Here is a 15,970-nt window from a genome sequence, read left to right on the forward strand (position 1 = left end):
TTTTTTGAAAAAAATCTGCTTTTAATCAACGTATTGTTTATATAGCATCGCCAATGGCAGTTTTTAAACTCTGGGACCTAGTTATAACTCCAGGCCATAAGCAGAGCATCCAAGCCTGGAGAGGAGTCACCTTCAAGGTATTTCTGTGCGTTGCAGACAGCAGCCAGGACCATGCCATGGTGGACCTGCTGGCAGGCCTGGAGGATGATGGGTATCGGGCGGCCCCTATGAGGCAGAACTCCCAGCATTCCCTGCCCGGGGGAGGGAGCGCTCACTACAACAGTGACGAGGAGGAGGAGGGGCCAGAGCTAGAGAGGGAGGAGGCAGAACTCAGTCTTCTGATGTCACAGAGATGGGACAGCGACCTTCCAGAACATTCTTCTAGACGGAGGTGACCGATTTCTTCTTTCTTTACCTTGTACTTCTTTGCCTCGCTCAATATTAACTTATTAATTACGAGCTCAATATTAACTTATTAATTACGAGTTCAATATTAACTCAATAAAAACTCCTAATTACATAATTCTCTTGTTTCTTGTGTTGTCACTGAATTCACAATGGTAAACAGTAAACACTTTTGTCAGTCAGATGAAGGTCACCTGCGGTGAGCTGTGACTAAACAGTTTTAAGGGGATGCCTCGTTGTTAAATCAATGTGTCTTATCCCCCTCCGTAGACCTGGTGTGAAGGAGGCCGAAGAGAGCTTCAGTGACGAGCCCCAGGACTCATCAGATGAGGAGATGGAATGGAGTGGGAACAACTCTCTTTTTGCCAACCTCTCCATTCCTCAGCTGGACGGTGCTGCGGATGAGAACAGTGGTGAGTTATAAGAGCGTAATATAGAGGATAAACTGCAGCTAACACACACGACGACACATCTCATTGACTCCTGCCTTACATTCCTGTCACTGTATCGAGATGTTATGTCTCCTCTCCTGTTATATTTCCTCTTTAGATTCATCGGTAACGGACAAAGGCTCCAGGACCCACTCGTCCCTCACCGTCGCCGATAAGATCCTGGGGAAGAGGAACCCCTTTCCTGGGGAGACAGTCCACCTGGAGCCCCCGTCTTCAGCCAAGATCCTCCTAGACCGCAAACACCCGGAGCACCGGCAAGCCCTCTCACAGGACACCGAGGACACAGCTGATAAGCACTTCCTCTCCCTCAGCCAACACAGTCATGAGTGTTCCACAGGGTTCAAGGTGAATAAAGAGATACCTTACATCCAGCCGGTCAAACACCCCATTCCCTGCAACATCGCCAACCAGGCCGAGGTCTCTCAGATCTGTGTGGACAAAATGGACGTCGTTCGGCCTCTCTACACCTACGAGAAGAAGACGATGGCTCTGGATGAGTCGGATCTGGACGTCTTTCCGTTCGGCAACGGGAAAATCACCCAGAGCAGGAAGAAGTACAGCAGCATCAAGAATGTGGAGAAGAATCGTCTGTCCATCCTGCAGAACCACAGGAGCTTCTCCCTGTGTTACTCTGAGCTGAGGAACTGCCCCAGCAAGACGGAGCTAGAGCTGGGTCAGAAAGACTGTAAAAGCCCCATACCGAGGAACAGTATAAACCCAGCCCCCTGCCCCATAGAAGAGGACGAGCTCCTGGCCCCGCTGGAGGGTGAGATGGGCCGAGGCAGCGAGGAGGGGGACATGGGCGAGCTGAAGATCCGGTACGAGGACTATCAGGAGAACAAGACTGAGAGGACCATAGTAGCCCAGCAGGAGGCACACTACAAGTTCTTCCCCAGTGTCATTCTCTCCAACTGCCTTACCAGGCCCGCCAAGAAGGTGGTGGGCAACAAGTTGACCGACGGCTGCGCCAAGCTAGAGCAGGCAGAGCCACGCAGGTCCAGGCTAAAGCTGGGCAAGAGGAGGTCGGCTGCAGCAGCCCAGAAAGCTAAAGCGAACGCTGGGGAAAGCCTAGCCTCTGACAGCCAAGTGGGCATGGCCTTAACGTCCATCATGCCTGCCTGTCCTAAGAGCACGGACACAGTGGCAAAGTCAGTCATAGAGGAGACTGGACCCACAGCACCACTTCCAGAATTGCCTGCTCCTGCCCATTCCCCTGCCCTGGCCCCTTCTCCTCTACCAGCCCCTGTCGTGTCCCCTACACCGGCCCCAGTCCCTGCCTGTCCCACTGAGGCGTCTGTGGAGGGCAGGTTGGCCCCACTGCCTGAGCTCCCTGCTAAAGTGACCGGCACCAAAGCCTCAGGTCTGCCTGGCAGCAAGTACACCCTGAGGGCCAAGCGCAAGATGAGCTACGACAGCAGCGAGGACGGGGAACACTCGGGCACCTCTCGCGTGAAACACCCTCTGGCCCTCCGAGACAACTACGTCCGCTTCAAAGACAACTATATCCTCAGCACGCAGGAACTCAAGTACCAGAAACGACGGAAGATGTCCAGAAAGGAGCCAAGGGAGCCACCCATCATCATCAAGTACATCATCATCAACAGGTTCAAGGGTCAGAAGAACATGTTGGTGAAGATGGCCAAGGTGAGTGCTGAGGAGCAGCGGGTGGTGCTCACACCAGACAAACTGGAGACGTACACTAAAATGGCCCCTCTCAAGTCCTTCTGGCCTAAGGTTCTAGAGTCTTGTGCGGTCAAGTTTCCTCTCAGTGAGCCTAAGGCTAATAAGAAACAGCCCAAACGAAAGGTTAATAAGGTCAACACCACCACCACTAAGAAAACGGCCAGTGGCCCACCCAAACCTCAAGTCCGAGTCAGGCAGGGGGGTGAGAGGCCTAGAAGGACTAAAGGCCTCAGAAAAGCCTCGACTCGGCCCTCTCTGCCGTGCCCGCGGCCATGTTACTGTGAACTGGCCAATGACCACGCCACTGAGTACTCTGATGTGATGGTGGAGTTGGGTTATCTGTCTGAGAGATCCCCTAGCCCCACTGATTCAACCCCACCTCGGTGTTGGTCCCCCAGTGACCCCCTTATGGAAGCCATGTCCTCTGATGGGTTGATGAACCCATTAAATGATCCCTGTCTCAGTTCTGTGTGTCAGGAAACCCCCCCTGAGTCTTTAGGCCGAGGTGTGCGGAACCGAAGCCGGACTGCTAAACCTAGCAGCCCAAGAAGACGGACTAAGTCTGCTAATAAGCTTTCGGCAGAAGTCAAAAAGGAGAGTGCCACGAGAAGGAAAAGTACTACTGGGACTCCACGGAGGAGAAAGAAAGATCTAGAAACAGTTGATGGGATGAGTGTGGGTGGTGACTCTACTAACACCACCACGTTAACTCGAAGGCCTCGTAGGAAGAAGCAGGCTGAACAGCCCCCTGTAAAAAGCAGAGACTGTGACAGTTCCCAGCTCCTCTTCCCAGAGGATGTGTCGCCTCCTACTGAATCCTCTCCAAAGTCCGTACCACCCTTTCAGCAGTCATCTAACAAAACCAGCCAGATCATTGACGGCTCCCATGGGGTCACTGGCTCTATATCCCTATCCCAGTTCATTGAACCAAAGTCCGAGGACTATGAGACCTCCATAATGGAGGTGAACCAAAGCTTTGCTCTCAAACTCTTCCAAACGCATCCAGGCCAGCTGCTGGGTTGTGCTGTGAAGGCAGAAACTACAGTTGATGAGTGCACACCCCCTCAGGTGAAATCCCCCATGGTGGGGAAGAGTAAGGGAGCTCCCAAATCAGGGTCCCCTCACTCAGGCCTTAGGAACGGGGAGGCCCTACCTGAGGATACCTCTGGCCTGGCTGTTCTGAAGAAGCTCCTGCAGAAGAGGCAGCAGAGAGGTGGTCAATGCCTCCCAACCCAGACAGTGGGCACAGAGATCTCCTCCTCCACTACAACACAGCCCCCTGGCCCCACACCAGACCCTGCTGCAGCCAAGCCACCAAGAGCCAGGAAAACTCCGTCAGCCACCCCACGGAAACCCCGGGTCTCAAGAACTACAACTCCCAAGGAGAAGAAGCCCAGAAGCAGGAAGGGTAAGGTGAACTCTCAGCCGGAGTTACCTGTGAAGCAGGAGCCACCAATGTCAGACGACAGCCCAGTGTTCCTGTCAGACCCAGGCCTGGACAGCTGCTACTCCATAGAGGACAGCCTCTCCCCAGAGCTCCCACACAACTACAACTTCGACATCAACGCTATCGGCATTGGCAGCCAGACAGAGTTCTCCAGCCTGTACATGGGCAGCCAGTTTGTTCTGACCGACAAGAATCTGCCTCAGAAGTTCCTGAGTGACATCACCCAGGAGGCCATCCCTGCGCTGGCGCTGAGCATTGAGAAGAGGCCTGATGGGCTGTCTGGGTCTGGGGAGGCGCTCCAACGAAGCTTGTCTGGACCTCTGAGTCCTGACCTCTTTGACAAGCCAGAAAACGGTGAATCTGTCTCCAACCATTTATCTTCTCTGGATTCAGAGAGGTTACTGAGGAGCAGAGAGTGGGGCACGTCCCTGGGCAAACTCCATGGCCTCAGCCACTTCCAGGGCTTTCACTGTGAGAGGAAAGAGCTGCTGTTCTCTGCCTTCGACCCCGTCTTACCACTGCCTCTGAGCTCTGCGTCTTTCGCAGACAACGAAGGATCACCGACCGGAGACTTACCGGAGGGGAATGATGCTTTGACGTCGACCACGGCCAGTAGTTCTCCGCGCTCTGTTAACTCCGTATCCCAGGTGAAGACCAGCAGCCAGCTCCTCAGGGGGACAGGAGGGGGAGCCCACATCCTCAAGCCCCTCATGTCCCCTCCCAACCGGGAAGAGATCCTCACCACTCTCCTGGACCTGGAGATGTCTGAGGCCACCTTTCAGGAGCCCTTCTGCAGCAACCCCTCAGACGCCCCAGGGAAACCCAGGTAGGACCACGAAGCTCTCATCGCGGGATTATTTGATTTGATTTACTTTTTAAAAGCACTCTGACAACTACCGATTTGAAAAATACTTAACGCATTTGTATTAATTCAAGGGTTAAACACTACACACAATATATGTCTGTGACTAAGGCTGTGGTGAGGCATGATGTTGTACATCATTCAATCATTTTATCTTCTCCAGGGAGGTTGGTGGACGTAAGTTGACGGTGGAGACCAGGTTGGCCAAGGAGCTGGCTGAGTTCAACGGGGACCTATCCCTGGAGGGGCTACACTTCTGGAAGACCGCCTTCTCCGCCATGACCCGGCCCGGCTCCTCTCACACCCTGGGAGCAGAGGCCACCAGAGACCAGGCCCAGCTCAGCCCCTCTTCAGCCGGGGACCAGAAGGTCATCCTGCTGCCCTGTAGGAGCGCCCCCAGCCGTGAGCGCGTCCAGCTATGGCTGGAGGCCAGGAAACAGTACGAGCATCTGCAGAGGGGCAGGAGAGACATTGGAGCACTGGAGAGGGGAAGGTTAGAACAGATAAGAGAAGAGCAGCAAACGGACAGGACTGAACAGCCCACTCTGCTCCATTGTCCAGCATTGAAGGAAGAGGAGGGGTTTGAGAAGCCCTCCGATATCAGGACTCAGAGGGACAATCTCTCTCTACATATATCACCTGTTGAGGGGGTGGAAACTCAGGACAGCTCCAGAGGAGTGAAGCCTGTATCAGACATTAACACCAGAGACTCTGAGGAGGAGTGTTATGGTAAATCCATCTCTCCAGACTCGCCAGACCTGCCGCCCTGGCAGCAGCCCACGCAGCCCAGCCCCTCAGGACTAGATGGAGTAGAGGGGGAGAGGAGAGGGTCAGATCTAGGGTCACCCTTGTCCCCCAGGCTCTGCACCTCCCCAGAGAGGAGCGAGGAGAAGCACTTCCTCAGTCCCTCTCCCTTGCCTTCCACGAAGAGCCGAGGGGACAGGGAGAGGACCAGCCCCCACCTTCAGCTCCACAGCACCCCAGTCCTCAGGAGACGCAGGTGCAGGGGCGAGTCTGAACCCGTGTGCAGCACCCCTTTGACTGAAGGTAAGCCCCATCGTTCTCCGTCCGCAGGCTGTCGGCACCTATCCCTCTTCATCCTGCCTCGGCCGCTAACACTAACTCCGACCGTGGGAAATGACATTAGCGATGGCATCCGCTATCCTTCCCGCCGTAAGCTTTTCTTTACTCCCAACTTTCTTTCTTACCTCGGTGTGAAATTTTTATGGCTGCTATTAATGACTGCATAATTGACTAATCAAGCGTACCAGAATTGTTAATCTGTCACAGTCATTTATTGAATTAGCTTTAATAGGAAGGAAGCCGCCTGCATGCAGTTGTTTTGTCCTCTGGAATGTCATTATGCGTCGTACCACCCCGCCAGCACCCTGAATTCATTTTGGGGTTTCTGTTCAATCCCAGACGCGGAGTCCCCATCTCAGAGACTGCAGCACAGGAGAGGGGAACACACAGACACCCTGAGGAGAGTGCTACTGACCACACAGATGAAGGTCAGGACAAAACACAGAGAATTTAAGCTCCTGTTCATTTTAGGCCATTTGCTCCAAAAAGCCTCTTTTAAAAATAAAAAAAAAATGTATATGTTGGCCTCTATACCTTAATGAGCTATGTATGGTTTCAGAATATTGATGAAGAGCATCAGACAAGTAAATAACCCAAGACACTTTACAGATTTAGCTTTGCTCATTTGAATCCGTCGCGTTTACTTTGTCTGCCCGGATACACCCCCCTTTAACGTGATGTCATTGTGCATTCCCCTCTACCTCGGTCCCCAGAACCAGTTTGCTGCTTTGAACGTTGCAAAGAAAGACAACTCTCAGATCGAGGGCCCCAGCATCAGCAACTCGTACGGCTTCAAAGTCAGCATGCAGAACCTCCAGGACGCTAAAGCCCTGCACGAGGTGACACACACACACACACACACACACACACACACACACACACACACAGTAGTGGTACAGAAGGAATGTGACATGCTTTTCCTTTTCGTCTGTAGGTTCAGCACCTGACGTTGATGAGCATGGAGCTTCACGCTCGAACCCGGCGGGACCTGGAGCCCGACCCTGAGTTTGACCCCATATGTGCCTTATTCTACTGCTTCAGCTCTGACGCACCCCTACTGGACTCAGACAAGACGCAGCTGACTGGGGCCATCGTTGTGGACAAGGACTGCCAGGACAGTGGCCAAGGTGATGGGGTCACTCCCTCAGTCCCTCCCGCCATGCTGTGGATGGATGGACCACACTTGTCTGACCTGGCTTCAAATATTGCCATTGTGTACACGGTCATTGTGCTTGGCTCTGAAAGAACAGTGTTTTGTGTGTGTGTGTGTGTCAGGTGTCAGAGGAACAGCACCCCTGCTGGTCAGATCTGGGGTCTCAGGACTGCAGGTCACCTACGCTGTGGATGAGAAGCGGCTGTTCCAGGAAGTTGTCACTATCATGAGGAGGTACCGTATTGGCTCCTGTGGTTTTGACCTTGATCCTTACATTGTGAAAAAAAGGAGAACTGAAGCACACCAGTGGCTTTGTTGGACATCTGATCGGTTGTTAAATATTTCGCTGGGTGTTCATGTTCCCAAGACTGACAGCGCATGTGCAAATTCACTGTTTTTGATTTAAATGTATGTTATACATATTCATGCCTTGTTTCCGTTTCTATGAAATCTTCTCTTTTCTGATTTGTTTAGGCCACTGTTAAACATGTGTACTGTGGCTGTTAACATGAGTCTCTGTTCTGTCGTGGCAGGTTTGACCCAGACATGCTGGTAGGCTATGAAGTCCAGATGCGTTCCTGGGGCTACATCCTCCAGCGGGCAGCGGCACTCAACTTTGACCTTTGCCAGCAGCTCTCCAGGGTGCCAGGTAGGGTGGCACTCACCCTTGCCCTCTCTGCTGCCACAACACTGTATTGAAAGAGTATTGGCTCTCATACAGAAGCGTCAAGCAGGTTTCTCCCTGACATTCTACAGCCAGCCGTTCCCGGTCAAAGGAGAATGTGGCTAGATGTCGTCTGGCTGCTCCTCCGTCGGGTGTAGTGACGTCTGTCTGTCTGTCTGTCCTCAGGTGACGCCAAGGAGAACCGTTTCGCCGCGGAGAGGGATGAGTACGGAGCGGACACCATGACGGAGATACACATCATCGGCCGCATCGTCATCAACCTGTGGAGGATCATGAAGACCGAGGTATCTGTTGCCGCCGCAGACATCATCAATCGCTTAGAATCAACGCTGCCAAACCTTTCCACTGTATAAATAATTAATAATAATTAAAACAGTGGTTATGAATCTTCTCGTGTTGGTTTCTGGGGTCATTTGTAGGAGTGTATTTCCTTTTTAATTTTTTTAAATTTTATTTTTTTAAACCAGGTAACGTTGAACAACTACAGTTTTGAGAATGTGGCCTTCCACGTCCTACACCAGCGCTTCCCCCTGTACAGCCCCCGCACCCTGTCGGACTGGTTCGACCACAACACGGACCTGCACAGGTGGGCACCGTACCCAGCTACCTTCTCTTTTTCACCGTGCTGACATCATAACCATCGTCACTCTGTTTGGTGATCAACTCGTCTATTGGTTTTGCAACTGAATCAAGACCATGAAACGGGGTTGTTCCGTCTGCAGTATGACTCTGTGTTGTGTGCCTGCCAGGTGGAAGATGGTGGACCATTATGTGAGCCGGTTGGGCGGCACCATGCAACTTCTCCAGCAGCACGACATCATCGGCAGGACCAGCGAGCTGGCCAGGGTGTTCGGGATCCAGTTCTACCACGTGCTCACCAGGGGATCCCAGGTCAGGAACCCAGCAGACCTCAGAAATGTTGGGCTATTGGCTGCGGTGTGGATTGGCACGCTGTGTTGATGTAATGTTTTGCTCTGAAGGCGCTGTGTTCTTCTGGTGTTTCGCTCACTGTCTCGTGTCTTTGTGGTTTGACAACTGCCTTTCAACTATAAGAGGAGTTAAGAAAGCACATCGGGACAGTTTGAAGTCCAGGATGAGTTTCTGTCTGGCTCACTTCTACCGCCTCCTGCGGTAAACTAGAAGGTGTTTAGAAATTGGTGATGGTCAGAACAAGTACTACATACCACAAATTAAAGGCAAGATGATCAAGGGGAAATGAGGACACGTTTTGTCGAGACTGCGCTAAACCGCATGGAGTACAAGTTGTCAGTGATCAGTCTGAGAAAGTCCACTCTGCCCTCTCTCCTCATCTCTCTCCTCTCCCTGCAGTACCGTGTGGAGTCCATGATGCTGCGCGTGGCCAAGCCCATGAACTATATCCCCGTGACGCCCAGCATGCAGCAGAGAGCCCAGCAGAGGGTGCCGCAGTGCATCCCACTGGTCATGGAGCCCGAGTCGCGCTTCTACAGCAACTCTATGGTGGTGCTGGACTTCCAGTCGCTCTACCCCTCCATCGTCATCGCCTACAACTACTGCTACTCTACCTGCCTGGGCCACGTGGAGAGCATGGGAACGTAAGACACATACATACATACATACATACATACATACATACATACATACATACATACATACATACATACATACATACATACATACATACATACATACATACATACATGCATACATACATACATACATGCATACATACATACATGCATGCATGCATGCATGCATGCATGCATGCATACATTCACCTTCTAGTTTTGGTAGAGTGAGATGTCAGTCAAGGTACAGAGACCGATCACTGTGTCATGTTTCAGGCCCGATGAGTTTAAGTTTGGCTGCACCTCCCTGCGGGTCCCCCCTGAGCTCCTCTACCAGCTCCGCAATGACATCACCATCTCTCCCAACGGCATCGCTTTTGTCAAGGTACAACTCTTCTGATAGGTTCACCTTTTCCTTATGAAAGGAATGTGGGTTTTGCTGAAATAAATCAAACTGTTTTGGAACTATTGCGTTGAACTCTGTCTCTGTCTGTCTGTGTCAATGTCTCTGTTCCCTGCTCAGCCCACGGTGAGGAAGGGGGTCCTGCCCAGTATGTTGGATGAGATCCTGAACACGCGGTTCATGGTGAAGCGCTCCATGAAGACTTACAAGCAGGACAAGGCCTTGATGAGGCTCCTGGACGCCAGGCAGCTGGGACTCAAGCTCATCGCCAACGTCACCTTCGGCTACACCGCCGCTCACTACTCCGGACGTATGCCCAGCGTAGAGGTGAGGGGTCACGCTAACATCTGGCACACTTACCCAAAACTCCCCCCCCTCCCCGTCAGTAACCTTATCTCAGTCTTTTTCTCATACGTATCTCCATCTATTGTCTCTACAGGTTGGAGATAGTATTGTCCACAAGGCCAGGGAAACCCTGGAGAGGGCCATCAAGCTGGTCAACGACACCAAGAAGTGGGGAGCCCACGTTGTCTATGGTGACACAGACAGGTAGGGACAAGCCTAGAGAGTGGGAAGCGTGGGTATTGGGCCCTCGGGTTTTCGGAGGCTTCCTCTTTTTTTCTTAACCTCTGCTTGTGTCTCTTCCAGCATGTTTGTCCTGCTAAAGGGAGCGACTAAAGAGCAGGCCTTCAAGATCGGCAACGAGATCGCCGAGGCGGTGACTGCTACCAACCCTAAACCTGTCAAGCTGAAGTTTGAGAAGGTACAGTCCTGCTCAGTACAGTATGAGGTTGCTAGACTGGCTGTCTGCATTGAAGCCCACAGAATGTATGAGTGTGTGTGTGTGTGGTTTAATAGTTTTTAATTCCTCTCTCTGTGTGTGTGATCCCAGGTGTACCTCCCGTGCGTGCTCCAGACGAAAAAGCGCTACGTGGGCTACATGTACGAGAGCCTGGACCAGAAGGACCCCGTGTTTGATGCCAAGGGGATCGAAACTGTGCGCCGAGACGGATGCACTGCTGTTTCCAAGGTAACCGGGCAAAATTTGACCGATTTTTCTGCCTTCTCCGTCTACAGCCTTCACAATCCTGCCAGATTTCTACTAGCAGCCCGTGCTCAGATTAATACAAAGCGCACACATGGGAATCAGTCCTTGTCTGAAGGTTCTATACTATCACAGTCAGCCTGGTCGACGTGTTGAAATAGACTGGTGTCTGGTATGCGCAAACCCCCCCCCCGTCCGTCCGTCCGTCCGTCTCCCTAGATTTTGGAGCGTTCCATCAAGCTGCTGTTTGAGACGCGGGACATCAGCCTGGTGAAGCAGTTTGTGCAGCGTCAGTGTGTGAAGGTGCTGGAGGCCAAGGCCAGCATGCAGGACCTGACCTTCGCTAAGGAGTACAGGGGCAGCGGCTCCTACCGGCCGGGGGCCTGCGTCCCTGCTCTGGAGCTCACCAGGTACACCAACAACACGCCGCCTGAGGGGAGTGTAGTCCTACTGTGTGTTTATGACACGACGGGGTTGAATTGACAGTGGCATCTTTGAGAAATCTTGAGTGTGGATATGGCAATATGGCAGTGCCTAAATGTCATTGCATGTCTAACTAGTGTGTTTCTGTGGAGTGGCTTGTTGAAGTGTGTGTGTGTGTGTGTGTGTGAGACCTTCCTCTCCTCTCGTCTGGCTGTGTGCCCTTTGTGAAGCCACTTACTGATTCCCCACAATGTCCATTGTCTGCCTGCACTACAACGGGCCTAGCTCAGTGTACTGTACCTGAGACAGTTGCCTAGCAACCCAGCCCATAATGGGTGGCAAAACCTGATTTCAGAGACATGGTTGAAGGGGAAAAAATATTCTGTGTGATTCAGGAAATGTATTACAATTTATTATAGTGAGTAGTACTACTGCAGTACAAAAACAAGGAGCAAATGCATCATATTTTATTCAGATATTTGTGCGTTGGTTTAAAAAAACAACAACAATTGTGATAAATTAATCAAATGAAATCTGAGTACTGTATGTATGTGTGGTCCTATACCACTGCACATATTTGGGGTGCTAGATTATAATGAAACAGACATTCCAATGCTGTGTCCTGCCCCCCCCCCCTCCCTCCCCAGGCGTATGATGGTTTATGACCGGCGCCTGGAGCCACGGGTGGGCGAGCGGGTGCCCTACGTGATCGTGTACGGGACGCCCGGCGTGCCCCTCATCCAGCTGGTGCGGCGGCCCCTGGAGGTGCTGCAGGACCCGGGCCTGCGCCTCAACGCCACCTACTACATCACCAAGCAGATCCTGCCCCGCTGAGGCGCATCTTCCAGCTCATCGGTGTGGATGTGCTCAGCTGGTACCAGGAGCTCCCCAGGGTGAGGCTATGAAAGAGGGGTGGGGGGTGGGTGGGTGGGGGGTTGTCGGACACTTAAAATGTGGCTCCCTCTGGTCTCCCAGCTCTTCTAGTTAGTTACTGGGATTTATCAAACCGATGATAGATCCATGCAGGAGAGAGTAGACGTTTGATGACACACACACCGACCACTGAAGCAGCGATGGTGCTTTTGAAAGCTTTGTCCGGACTGTCGTGCAGACAGAGAACAAAAGAAAAAGGGCTACACGTCGGGAATCAAATGAGACAAATATCCAATCTCGTACCCAAGTCATTGTTAGGCATGCCCTTTTTGAAATGCCAATGATTCCATCTAGTGGCGAGTTGTGTAAAGGACATGCAGATTTCATACTGTTGTCTCGTTAGCCTGCTTCAGACTGAAGGGCAAGGAGGCTCTTTTCAGACCCGTGTTTCTCAACTCCAGTCCTGCTGTGCCTCGTTTTTGTTGTAGCTCCGGACAAACTCGCCTGATTCCACTTGTCAACTAATCACCAAGACCTGGGTGAGTTGAATCAGGTGCGTTTCTCCAAAAACGTGTACCGTTGGAAGTACTGCAGGACTGGAGTTGGCGAACACTGTTTTCGAGCACGTGTCAAAACACATTCCGTGGAGGGCCGAGTGTCTGCGGGTTTTCGCTCCTCCCTGGTAATTGATTACTAATTCGTGAACTTAATTCGTCAAAGAACTCCCCTCATCTTGTTATGTAGGTCTTAATTGAAAGGGAAAAAAACACAAACCCGCAGACACTAAGTCCTCCATGAAATGAGTTTGACACCAGTTTGAGGCAAAAATAGTCTGACCTGTCAAATGGTGAATTAGTCTTTAAAAAAATATATCTTATTTATCACCACAAATCTATCCTAGTCCATGGCTATAGACATGTCCTCTGTCTTCAGGTCCAGAAGGCGTCATGCTCCATGGTGGCCAGAGGGGAGGAAGTGGGGAGGAAGGGGACTATCTCCCAGTACTTCACCACGCTGCACTGTCCTGTGTGTGACGAGCTCACCCAGCTAGGGGTGTGTGCCAGCTGCCGTGCCGAGCCCCAACGCGTGGCCGTCACTCTCTACCAGGACATGCGCCTTTGGGAGAGCCAGCAGGACCAGCTGCTAAAGGTGAAAGGTCGGGGGGAGCACACCATTGGCATATACAAAAGTATGTGGACACCCCTGCTAACAGGTTTATAAAATCGAGCACACCGCCATGCAATCTCCATAGACAAACATTGGCAGTAGAATGGCCTCACTGAAGAGCTCAGTGACTTTCAACGTGGCACCATCATAGGATGTCACCTTTTCAACAAGTCAGTTCGGCACATTTCTGCACTGCTAGAGCTGCTCCGGTCAACTGTACATGCTGCTGTTGTGTAGTGGAAACTTCTGGGAGCAACAACAGTCCCCACAGCAATGTTCCAACATCTAGTGGAAAATCTTCCCAGAAGAGTGGAGGGAGGATGTTATAGCAGCAGGATGGGGGGTGCAATGAGATGTTCGACGAGCAAGTGTCCACATACTTTTGGTCATGTAGTGTACCACAAGCCGATGCTGAGTAGTCTCCAAGCACTGTCTGCATTTGAGTTTTAGAGAGTCAGAGTACAGTGAGATGGAAATCGAGCTAAGCTTAGAGTTGTATTTTTAGCCCTGTCATGTAATATTAGAGGGATAGTTCACTCCAACTGGTTGGTGAGGTTCTGTAGCTAGAGCAGAAGCTATAAAGATTCATCAGGGTTTAAACTCCACTAACCAACCAACCTGTTTTCCATTTGGTCCAGATCTGTCGGAACTGCAGCGGCAGTGCGGAGCGGCAGGTTCCGTGTGTGTCTCTGGACTGTCCGGTGCTCTACAAGCTGTCCCGGGTCAACAGACAGCTCACCAAGGCCCCCTACCTCCGACAGCTCCTGGAGCAGTTCGGATTGTGATCGTGGCCCACTGCGCAGCACAGCTACTCTGGTGCTAAACCAACGCTGTCTCATCCAGCCGTGTTTCCCTGTCTTTTCCTTTTTAAATGGTGCTTTGATTGACCCCGTTGGGTTTTCATGTTGTCCCGTTGTTATTTGTTATACAAGTATTTCTGCTCTAAGTGCAGACTGGCTGGGTTTGGGCCTCCTGAAGGAGACGAGGGAGTGGTTTTCAAGGGCTTGTTCTCCCTCGCTCACTGTGTCTTCATTAGCTGCTATTGGTTGGTTGTGATTGAAGCTGATGTTTTTTTTTTTTTTCTTCAGGATGGATGGAGATGGTCTCTTCTGTATCATAAAGATGGCATTAACTCTTGACCGAAAGAGGCCCCTACCGTTTTTATTTTGTAGGCGCTGTAGCAATTTGTAAATGCAAGACTTAAAAAGTCTGAACAGTATTTCTAAGGAGCTCCTTACGCCGCAAAGGTTGACTAAAGAAAACACTAACTACATTTCCCTTTTTTATATCAAATACAATCTTTGGTAAATAGTTCTTGTAAAGTGCCCATTTGAATTATCTGTGCATCGGCATTAAAAAATGAAAACAAATCAACTAGTTTTTATGCATTCTGTTTGTGTGCCATTTTGTCTCTTTTAGCCTCAATTTGTATTTGTCAGTTATGAAAAAGCATATTATCATTATACCCTGAGGCACTAATGCCTATCAAAAGAGGATGGGGGAGTATTCATTTCAGTTTTTACTTCTGGGACTGTTGCAATACTGTATTTTGATAATTTATGGCAAGAGTATATATTATTTCCTTGTGCATATTTGTTTTGTACACATTTCTAATGCTTTCTCCATGTTAAAACAGCATATGTCATCTACCCATGTCAAGATGGATTATATTATTTCCCAAACAACTATACACAGGATCTGTGTATTTGTATAAATGTAAATGTACAACAAAAAATATGAAGGAAGTGTTTCTTGCTTTGTTTTTAATGGACATTGCTGTGGGTGGAGGTTGAAGATTGATATAATAAAACTCAATGTATTCAATTCTCTAGTCTTTGTATTTTAGTATTTTTCATGGCTTTGATTTGTTTTAATAGAAAAATTCAAACGTGATCAACTTTAACAAATATCACACATCTGAATGGAAAAACTACAGATTACTAGACAATTCATCACAGCACAAGACTTAAATAAAAAAAAATGTTTACAGGAAAAGTGAGAGAAAAAAACTTGCTGTGTTCATGTGCTATCGGAAACTCAGAACCTCTGAGATAAAATGAATGTAACTTATTTGTGTAGTGGTTCCCACTGGGCATACACTGGTTGAATCATCGTTTCCACGTCATTTTAATTCAATTCTGTTGAACCAATCTGGAATAGATATTGGGCGCCCCCAGGTGATAAGGGTAGGTAATAACACATCCGCCACGCTGATCATCAACACATGTGCCCCTAAGGGGTGGGTGCTTAATCCGCTCCTGTACTCCCTGTTCACTCATGACTGCACGGCCAGGCATGACTCCAACACCGTCATTAAGTTTGCCGATGACACAACATTGGTAGGCCTGATCACCGACGACGACGAGACAGCCTATAGGGAGGTCAGAGACCTGGCCGTGTGGTGCCAGGACAACAACCTCTCCCTCAACGTGATCAAGACAAAGGAGGATTGTGGACTACAGGAAAAGGAGGGAGCACCCCCCTATTCTCATCGATGGGGCTGTAGTGGAGCAGATTGAGAGATTCAAGTTCCTTGGCGTCCACATCACCAACAAACTAACATGGTCCAAGCACACCAAGACCGTTGTGAAGAGGGCACAACAAATCCTATTCCCCCTCAGGAGACTGAAAAGATTTGACATGGATCCTCAAAAGGTTCTACAGCTGAACCATCGAGAGCATCCTGACTGGTTGAATCACTGCCTGGTACAGCAACTGCTCGGCCTCTGACCGCAAGGCACT

General features: G+C 50.5%; 1 protein-coding gene across 1 annotated transcript in view; it reads left to right on the top strand.

Annotated features, from left to right (window-relative positions):
• Window positions 1-15,052, top strand: part of rev3l (REV3 like, DNA directed polymerase zeta catalytic subunit) — a 50,548-nt gene extending 35,496 nt beyond the window's left edge. The window contains 23 exon segments of the mRNA XM_042300670.1: window positions 157-391; window positions 676-818; window positions 955-4,813; window positions 5,013-5,896; window positions 6,272-6,360; window positions 6,646-6,771; window positions 6,867-7,059; window positions 7,208-7,319; window positions 7,619-7,734; window positions 7,936-8,054; window positions 8,238-8,356; window positions 8,520-8,661; window positions 9,100-9,344; window positions 9,594-9,702; window positions 9,841-10,047; window positions 10,160-10,269; window positions 10,369-10,483; window positions 10,613-10,750; window positions 10,985-11,175; window positions 11,836-12,011; window positions 12,014-12,081; window positions 12,995-13,210; window positions 13,867-15,052. Of these exon segments, the coding sequence (XP_042156604.1) occupies window positions 157-391; window positions 676-818; window positions 955-4,813; window positions 5,013-5,896; window positions 6,272-6,360; window positions 6,646-6,771; window positions 6,867-7,059; window positions 7,208-7,319; window positions 7,619-7,734; window positions 7,936-8,054; window positions 8,238-8,356; window positions 8,520-8,661; window positions 9,100-9,344; window positions 9,594-9,702; window positions 9,841-10,047; window positions 10,160-10,269; window positions 10,369-10,483; window positions 10,613-10,750; window positions 10,985-11,175; window positions 11,836-12,011; window positions 12,014-12,081; window positions 12,995-13,210; window positions 13,867-14,013 (7,859 nt within the window). The 3' untranslated portion in view covers window positions 14,014-15,052.
• Window positions 15,053-15,970: the final 918 nt, after the last annotated feature.

This window comes from Oncorhynchus tshawytscha, linkage group LG18 (genome assembly GCF_018296145.1).
Source record: "Oncorhynchus tshawytscha isolate Ot180627B linkage group LG18, Otsh_v2.0, whole genome shotgun sequence".
Lineage (NCBI taxonomy): Eukaryota > Metazoa > Chordata > Actinopteri > Salmoniformes > Salmonidae > Oncorhynchus > Oncorhynchus tshawytscha.